General features: G+C 64.4%; 1 protein-coding gene across 1 annotated transcript; it reads left to right on the forward strand.

Moving 5' to 3' along the window:
• Positions 1 to 6,405: 6,405 nt before the first annotated feature.
• On the forward strand, positions 6,406 to 8,539 carry MYOG (myogenin). The gene is made up of 3 exons (XM_008159963.3): positions 6,406 to 6,888; positions 7,399 to 7,480; positions 7,909 to 8,539. The coding sequence occupies exons 1-3, from the start codon at positions 6,421 to 6,423 to the stop codon at positions 8,028 to 8,030; spliced, it is 672 nt and encodes a 223-aa protein (XP_008158185.3). The 5' UTR covers positions 6,406 to 6,420; the 3' UTR covers positions 8,031 to 8,539.
• Positions 8,540 to 8,878: the final 339 nt, after the last annotated feature.

The raw sequence follows: 8,878 nt of genomic DNA on the forward strand, positions 1-8,878 counted from the left end.
GCCGTAACCTTAGTGGACGAGGCTGTTCCCGACTCTGGAGTCGGCCAGGCTGGTTCTGATCCTGCCTCCACCTCTGTGACTCCCGTGAGCAGACTTCTTCACCGTGACCCCCGTCCAGCACCTGGCGTGACGACCCCTCACAGTGATGGTGGGGCTGGGTCATTCGGGTGAAGCGTTCACAAGGCACCTCGTAATGGGCGAGTTCTGAACGAGGGCGTAGCTGTGGGTGAGGACCTGGCAAGCATGGCCACCGTCCCCTCGCTGGTCCTGCCTGGGCCCAGGCTGCCTCCCCACCGTCCAGCCCCCACGGGGATGCCACCGGCAGCACCCAGCTGGCTCTGGACTCAGGAATCCGAGGAGCCTGCTCCTTGCCCGGGACCAGGAAGTGGGAGAGCCGCACTGGCCACCACAGGAAACATCACTTTCGGAAATGTGGCCACAGCCAGGAAAGATGAGGCGCAGGCGATTTGGGGAGCCAGACCCAGTGGTGGGACACAGCTCTACGGAAAGGCTGGGAGGGGAGGGGGCGGCAAGGGCGGGTGCTGAGCCCCAGTCCAGTCCAGTCCCCTGACCCAGTTCCCAAAGCCTCGACCTCCCCTCTCCACCTGTAAGGGCAGCAGGGCCAGCCCTGGGCTGAGGGAGGCGGGGCTGTGTCTCCGCTGGGGAGAGGGGAGCCAAGATGGTGAGGACGTGAGCCTGGGAGCCGGTGAGCGTGGGCTGTGGGGACTCCACCGGTGCTGTTAGGGGTGAGGAGAAGCCCCCCACCCCCACCCCTGCCCCAGGAGGCCCTCGGCTGGCCCAGGCCCAGCGAGGACGGGCACGTGTGGCTCGGGGAGAACACGCCGGGCACCGGGGCCGAGGGTGGAATGCGGTGTCCACACGGCCGCTATGCGGGGAACGCAGCAGATGGACTTGCCCGGGAACATTTGTTTCCTTGTCTCACGGACTCCCTGGAGAGGATGGGAGGAAGGCTGGGGACAGACAGACAAAGGAGGACATCAGGGAAGCCAGGGAAGCCAAGCCAGGAATGGCTGAGTGGGCGGCATGAGTCATCAGTAGAGGGACACGGGAATGGGGAGTGAACGGGTTCCCTGTCAGACGTGCTTGATGGAAGTGCATGTCCCCCTGACCTTGGCATGCGGTCGGCAGCTCGGGGCAGAGAGAACGGACTTGGGAGTCGTTCCCTGAGGAACCACGCGCAGAGCAGCCAGCCTCTACCAGCATTGACCCACGCAGGCGTGCGCCCTGCGGGGAGAACGGGGCTCCCCGGGGGTGCAGGGAAGAGGTCTAAGAAGAGAGGTCCCTCCTAAGGGGAGGCAGAGGAGCTGCGAAGAGGAAGAGGAGGGAGGGAGACAGAGGAGGAAACCCAGAGCGGAGCCAGGAGGGTGCAGGGTGGCAGGAGCTAGGAGAGCAGAGCTCGGGAGACCGTGGCCAACAGACCAACCAGTGAGACGGACACAGAGCCGTCGCCTGCGCTGCACCTGCCGAGGCGTCTGTGCCAGGGAAGGCGGAGGCAGCGGGTAGACGAGTGAGCGAGTGTGAAGTCGCCGTCCCAGACACTTGGTGACGAAGGAGCGGCTGGGACAGAGCCATCGCCCAGGGCTCCCGGGAAAAGGGGGTTCTGGGTGGAGTGACTTCACGTTTGGAAAGGCCGGCAGAGACGGAGCAGTTAGAGATACTTGGGGGGAAGAGGGACATGGAATCAAATCCTTCAAGAAGACGAGAGGAGCTCCAAGCCCCTGCAGTTAACAGGCAACACAACTAGCTACACCGGCCGCCAGGGAAGACAGTTCATCACCCCCATTTAAAGACGGAAAAATGAAGCCCCGAGGGGAAGAGACGTGCCTCTGACACAGAGGCTGTCAGTCCTGTGCTGCATGAGGCCACCTGGCTTTCTGTGCCAGAAAGGCCCCTTCCAGGCCAGGGCGGGGCTGGACATCCGAGTTCCCAGGAGGGGAATGCAGGGAGGGTCCCACAGCACATTGGGGGGGGGGGCTGTGGGAGAGGCATGGGGAGGAGAAGACAGAGCCAGGAAGAAAGCAAGGCATCTCCACCCCGGCAGCAGCTGCTCCCAAATGTGTCACAACTTGTCAAAGAGGCAGAAATAGAAGCTGCCCAGGGAGTGGGAGGGGGTGTGGCCTGCGGGGCTTCTGAGCCCCAAGGAGGGCAGAATGGGGGCGGAAGGGAGGGGGCAGGAGGGGGAGTCCATAGTAAGTAGGACAGTGATGCCAGGCCTAGGTGGGCTGGCACGGGTCCAGGGAGCCATCCAGTGGCCTCTGGCGAGACTGAGCGTGGGGGCAGACATGGCAACGGGAAGGGAAGAGCCGCCCCTGAGTCCATTCTTCAGGGTGCGGCCTGGCTCACACGCCTCTCAGAGCAGCCCTCCTGCCCGACCATGAGCGCCCTGCAGGCCACAGGCCTAGTCGGAACCAGAGCGCCACCTTTCAGGGGCCACTTGGGTCGCTCAGTCCAGCACCTGACTTACCCACGGGGGACCAGGGAGGAGAAGGCAGCCACGCCCTGACTTCCGATCCAGGGCTCCCTCCTCCACGGCCTTCCCTTCCTGACGGTCGGTCGTCCTGGGCGCTGAGGGCCCAGCTCCAGGAACCACTCGGGACTCGCCCGCACCCCAAGGCCCAGGTGCACACTGCCCGCACCCTGCAGGCCCACTGGGCTCTGCAACCTCATTCTGTGCTCTGTGACCACCAAGCACCTCCTCAGACCCGTCCCAGGACCCTCCTGTCCCTCCAGGCCTCACCCTCGCCCGCCCAGCAGAGGCCAGAGATTCTTGGCGAGTGACCGGGCGCTGAGGGACCTGGCGCTGAGCCGACTCCAGCGGGAGGGACTTCCCAGGGTGATCTGATGCTTGTCCTCAGAGGAAAAGGACACAGTGTGGGCCTCCAGGCCCTCCCCGCCAGCGCCTCACCTCTCCACCCCCCTCCCCAGGCCCATTTGCCTCCAAACCCTCCTCTGGTCTCAGGCCTCAGGCTTCCCGACCCCCAGCCATCACCCTTAGCCCTGGGGTGTCTTCTTTCCATCTCCCCGTCAGGACTTCTCTGACGTCTCCCTGACTCTCCATTCGACGCCTAGAGCCCTCCAACCCCCTGCCGCCTCCCACCTGTGCCCGAGCCCACCTGGGAAGCAGGTACTCACGGTGAGAACTGGGCCTTCTCCGCCCGTCAGCCTCCCAGCCTCCGGGAAGGAGAGGGGCCCCTGGCTCCGCCCCAAGGCCTAAGCTCAGGCACCAAGACTAACACCCCTCACACTCTGACCCAGTGCCCTGTGCACCCTCAGGCGAGTCACTTTCTCCTCTGCCTCAGTTTCCCCGTGTGTAGGAGGAAGGAGGGGGGACTGCTGATCCTCAGGGTGCTTCCCCGCTCAAGTTTTCTGATTCTGGGATCTGTTCTCACGGCCAAGCTACTGCCCCACAGAGAGCTGGTGCTGGTCGGCACCCATTGTTCCGGCTTCTGGGGTCCGTGGGAGCATTTTCCTGCCGCCTCAGCCCGGGACCCAGCCAGGGACCCAGCCCGGAGAACAGAAACTCAGCCATCCCAAAGGCTCTCCCTCCCCGATTCCCAGCACCTGAGACTCTGGACCGGGAACCTGGTTGGATGTTAGCCAATCAACCTGGCAGCCCAGGCCCGCCCACCTGAGAGGTCAGCTGGGCCTGGGAGAGGCTGGGGGAGCAGAGGGGGAGCAGAGAGCAGGGAGCAGGTGAAGGGGGTTTCCGCGGCCATGCAAATGAGAGCAGCCCAGCACGCAAGGAGCAGTCCAACGGGGACAGTGGTGGGGTGAGGGCTGCCTCTGGAGGGGCCGGGACTGCAGGGGCCTGTGTGCCCAGGCCAGTGGGGTGGGGATTAGGGCCTGACGCCCCGCTGTCAGGTCGCAGCTGATGGATCTCCACTGCTGGGAGCACAAAGACGCTCTGTGGTGGCCCCAATGTGTTCCTGTCCATCAGAGGGTGGCTTAGAGGCGGGGGGTGGGGGGGGTGCCAGGGGAGGAAGGCCAGGTCTCCAGGTGCTGCTTCCCTGCATCGCGGCTCTGAGAGGAGCAAGGCGGGTGAAGGGACAGCCCCCCAATGGGGGGGTTGAGGTCAGAGACACCGGAGCTGCCCTATCTTCTGAGTCCTGGGAGAGCAATGCCCCAGAGCAGGGCCAGGACATGGTCCCCTGGCCACTTACTGACAGACACACAAACACATCTACACAAGGAGTCACTGAGACGCAGACGCACAGGGTCAGCCTGGCCTCAGGAAACTGAGTTCTGCAGGTCTGGAGTGAAGGCCACTCCCTCCCTGGGCCATAGCACCCCTCCCCGAGGCCACACCACCCTCCTCAGGGCCACAGCACCCCTCCCCGGGGCCACAGCACCCCTCCCCGGGGCCACACCACCCCTCAGTGCTATTGCCGCTCACTGCCTACCTCAATGAGCAGACTGTGTTCAGAAGGTGGTGAGTATGTTACAGGCCTGTTCACGTCTTACTCACGCCACCAACCCCGGTGCCCAGCACACATGGGCCAGACCTGTTTCTTGACGGAAAGAGTGACCGAATGAATACCTCTGTCCCAGGCGGGCGGGGCGGTGTCCCTCCCCCGTTCCTGGTGCTCTGGTTCCCGGGAGGCTGTGCGGGGAGCCAGGGACACGGCCTCAGGGAGGCCAGGTGGGGAGCAGAGGTATCTCCACGTGCCCGGTGCCCTCTCCTTACAACCATTCACCTGCCACACACACACACACACACACACACACACACTCACACACACACACACACACACACCCTTTGCCAGCTGACACGCCTGTCCTCCCAGTCCGCACTTCCTCCTGCCTCTAAGTCGGCCGTTCTGCACCAGGACCTCGCGCCTCGCTCCCGAAGGCCCGCCGCCGTCTTCCACGGGGTGCCCCTGCCTCACTTCCACGTCCCTCCATCACCGCTGGGCGTCCCCTTCTCCTCCCCACCCCCGACGCAGACCCTCTGCAAACTCCTCACACACCTGCTTGATGAACCCACGCATGTGCACACGATGGCAGCCCCCATGCTCACGGTGGAACTGGAACAACTCCCCGGCACTGTCACGGGACATTCCCGCTCTGGCCCGGCTCACCACCTAGAGCGTGAGATCCTGAAACTCCCCACGAAGCCAGCCCGGTCCTCCTGCTCCCCTTCCTCGAGGACATGGACACGCTGTCCGGAGGCAAGGCCCATTGGGTCCCAAAAGGACAAAACGTTGCCATTTCTGGGTTTCCATAGTAACTTCAGCATCCCTCCTGTTCTCAGGGCTCCTAGGGTTCGCGTGTAGTAACCCTGCAGCCCTAAAGTGAGCCTTGTCCACTTCCGCCCCACGGACAGCAGCACGGGTCCTCTCTGACCCCAAGGCCTCTGCCGAGAGGGGACCCCGCACTGAGAGGCCCAGGGATGAGCCAGTCCCTCCTGCACCCACATTCGAGAGAGACCTGTAGGACGGTGGCCCTGAAGGCTCAGACAGGAAGAGGCAGAGCCAGCCAGGAGGCCAGGAGCCGGGAGATTTAAACTGCGTGGAGGGGCTCTGCCCGCCCCCCCCCCCCCACTCCACCACCACCACCACGCTGAGGACTTGGGGGAACCTCTGCTCTGACTGGGGCAGAAACAGACTGGAGGAGACGACATAGGAGGATCCAGGGGGAGGGAGGGCGGAGACGCAGGGTCCCCCAGACCCGACTTTCCACAGCTGGACGGTGGCAACACGACCAGCGTATTCTAGGCTTCCACTGGCCCTGCCACAGAAGGAAAACAAGACCCCGAATTCCTCTTCCCTCCATGTACCCCCATAACTGTGCCCTGAGAGACACGGTCAAGGCTGCTATGGAGACCAGAAGGGCAGGCCATGTGGCCCTTCGAACGGCCCTTCTCGTCCCTGGACACGCCTGCCCGTCCGGGAGGGACTCCTGTCTGGCTGAGGCTCACGGAGCTGCCAGGAAGCAGGGGATGAATTGACCCCTTCCAGCCGAAGCCCACCCCTCTGGCCCCCACCCTAACTCTTTGGGACCAGCAAAGGGAGCAGGCAGGCCCCCCGCCAGGAGTAATTGAAAGGAGCAGATGAGAATGTGTTCCCCACCTCCCCTGCCTGCCCCAGGGGGGCTGCCGAGAAATGAAAACTAATCAAATTACACCCGACGGCCTCCCTCCCGGGCCCAGGAGCCCAGGGCTGGCCGGGGCAGGCAGGCTGGGTGGGTGGGTGGAGGCGGGGGCGGGGGGGTCACGTCTAATCCACTGTGAACGTCTTGATGTGCAGCAACAGCTTAGAGGGGGCTCAGGTTTCCGTGGCGTTGGCTATATTTATCTCTGGTTCCATGCCAGCGGGAAGGGTTTAAATGGCACCCGGCAGTTGGCGTGAGGGGCTGCAGGAGCTTGGGGGCCGGTGGCAGGAACGAGCCTCTTCCGACCCCATGGAGCTGTACGAGACACCCCCCTACTTCTACCAGGAGCCCCACTTCTACGACGGGGAAAACTACCTGCCTGTCCACCTCCAGGGCTTCGAGCCGCCGGGCTACGAGCGGACTGAGCTCAGCCTGAGCCCCGAGGCCCGGGGGCCCCTCGAAGACAAGGGGCTGGGGACCCCCGAGCACTGCCCGGGCCAGTGCCTGCCGTGGGCGTGCAAGGCGTGTAAGAGGAAGTCCGTGTCCGTGGACCGGCGGCGGGCGGCCACGCTGAGGGAGAAACGCAGGCTCAAGAAGGTGAACGAGGCCTTCGAGGCCCTGAAGCGGAGCACCCTGCTGAACCCCAACCAGCGGCTGCCCAAGGTGGAGATCCTGCGGAGCGCCATCCAGTACATCGAGCGCCTGCAGGCCCTGCTCAGCTCCCTCCGCCAGGAGGAGCGTGGGCTGCGCTGCCCGCGGGGCGGGCCCCAGGCGGGGGTAAGTGGCTGCCCACCTGCCCCGAGGGAGGGGGCGCAGCCTCAGGCCCCTACGTGGGCTCATCCAGCCCATCCTGTGTCCCGTGTCCTTTTCAGATGGGACAAGCAGAGATGGGGGGGGGCGGTCCGAAGGAGGAGCCAGGGAACAAGTCCAGAGTCAGCCGGGTGCAGTGTCTGGGATGGACAGGTCTGCCCCCACCCCCGCAACCTGGCACCCCAGCACTTGCATAGGGAGGCCCTGGCTGGGCCGGACACCCTGATCTCAGGGTCAGGAAAACCAGGCGCCCCTTTAAGCTGGTGTCGTGTCCACCCCAGATGGAAGCCAGGAAAGGCCTGGGAGCTGGGGCTCTGTGGCTAGGCGGGGGCAGGGAAGGGGTGAATTGTGACGCTCCTGGGCGGAGGGGCGACCTGCTGGAGGGGTAGCCTCAGCACAGGAGCTTCTGCCCTGGGGACTGGACAGAGGGCACCACAGAGACGGCTGTGCCTGACCTTGGGCTTCCGTGTCTAGCAGGTTCCCAGTGAATGCAGCTCCCACAGCGCCTCCTGCAGTCCAGAGTGGGGCAGCGCCCTGGAGTTCGGCCCCAACCCAGGGGGTAAGTGAGGTGGGACCTTGGTCAGCTTGGCTCAAATCCCTCAGCCTTGTCCAGCCCGGGGAGCCCCTCTTCCCTTATCCCCTGCCCCCGGCTCCTCCCCTTGGCCTCGGCAGCGTGGACTAAAGCCTTGGCCAGCTAGAAGCCGCCCTCCTGCAGCTCTGCCCTGCCCCAGGGGTCCCTGGGAGTCCCTGAGTCTGTGCTGCCTAAGGCCAGCAAGAGCAGGGGGCAGGGCGTCTCCCAGGACACACCAGCCCGGCTCCACCTCCCTCCGCCCCAGGGCAGTCGGGATAGCTGCTTCCAACCCCAGCCCAGCCCCAGGAGGAGTTGGGAGGAGGCACCAGTCCCACCAGTCCCACGCGTGCCACTGGGACGGGCAGTAGCAATCCTCTGCCTGTCGCCAGGTGACTCCGCCCACCTTCTCCCCACAGACCATCTGCTCCCAGCGGACCCTGCCGACGCCCACAACCTGCACTCGCTCACCTCCATCGTGGACAGCATCACCATGGAGGACGTCTCTGTGGCCTTCCCGGACGAAACCCTGCCCAACTGAGGTGGTCTGCGGCCAGCGGCCAGGGGCCCACAGGCTGGCCACAGATGCCGCCACTTGGGGCCTGGGGGCCGCCTACGCCAGGCTGTCCTGAGGCCAGGAGGCCAGCCTGCCCCCTCCTCGCCTGTTGAAGGTTAAGCCACCACCCAGAGAGGGAGTGGGCGCTCTCACTCGGCTGACTGCTCAGAGCTCCCAGGGCCATCCGGGTCCAGGGAGACAGAGCAGGGGACCAGAGCGCCTGCGGGGGCCCCCTCAGGGGCAAACTCAGGAGCTTCCCTTCGATTATAACCCAGCCTTCCACTCCTCCCACCCCCAAAATCCCGTCCTGACCCAGACACACGGTGCACCTGCGTCTGCTCTTCCTGAGGCAGCGGCCGGGCTGGGCCTGCCCTGACTCGGGAGCAGGAAGAGGTGTCCCTGTCCCCAGGTCCCGGGGCCAAGCTTCTGCGTGAACACTGGGAACTCCCAGGTTTCTGTTGTTTGTTCTGCGTGTTGTTTGTGAAGCTGCCATCTGACCAAGGTGTCCTGTGCCGAGGTGCCCGGGACGGGATGGGGGGCGGGGCTCTTGGGGTGACTTCCTTTGATAACTAAGCCTTGTGTGGTTTTGCTATTGTTTTGTAATTTTTTTGCTAACTTATTTGGATTTCCTTTTTTAAAAAATGAATAAACACTGGGTGCTAGATGTCCGTGATGATGTAGACAAGGGTGCCTGCCGCTCCTGCCCCCCTCAGTCCAGACACGCCCAGGATCAGTCGTGAGCTCCCATTGCTGGTGCTCACCAGGCCCTGGGACCCCCGGAAGCCAGGTCGGTCCACAGGCCAGGGAAGACCTGCCGGCCCCCTGCTGAGGCC

The sequence above is a fragment of the Eptesicus fuscus genome, chromosome 24 (assembly GCF_027574615.1).
Source record: "Eptesicus fuscus isolate TK198812 chromosome 24, DD_ASM_mEF_20220401, whole genome shotgun sequence".
Classification (NCBI taxonomy): Eukaryota; Metazoa; Chordata; class Mammalia; order Chiroptera; family Vespertilionidae; genus Eptesicus; species Eptesicus fuscus.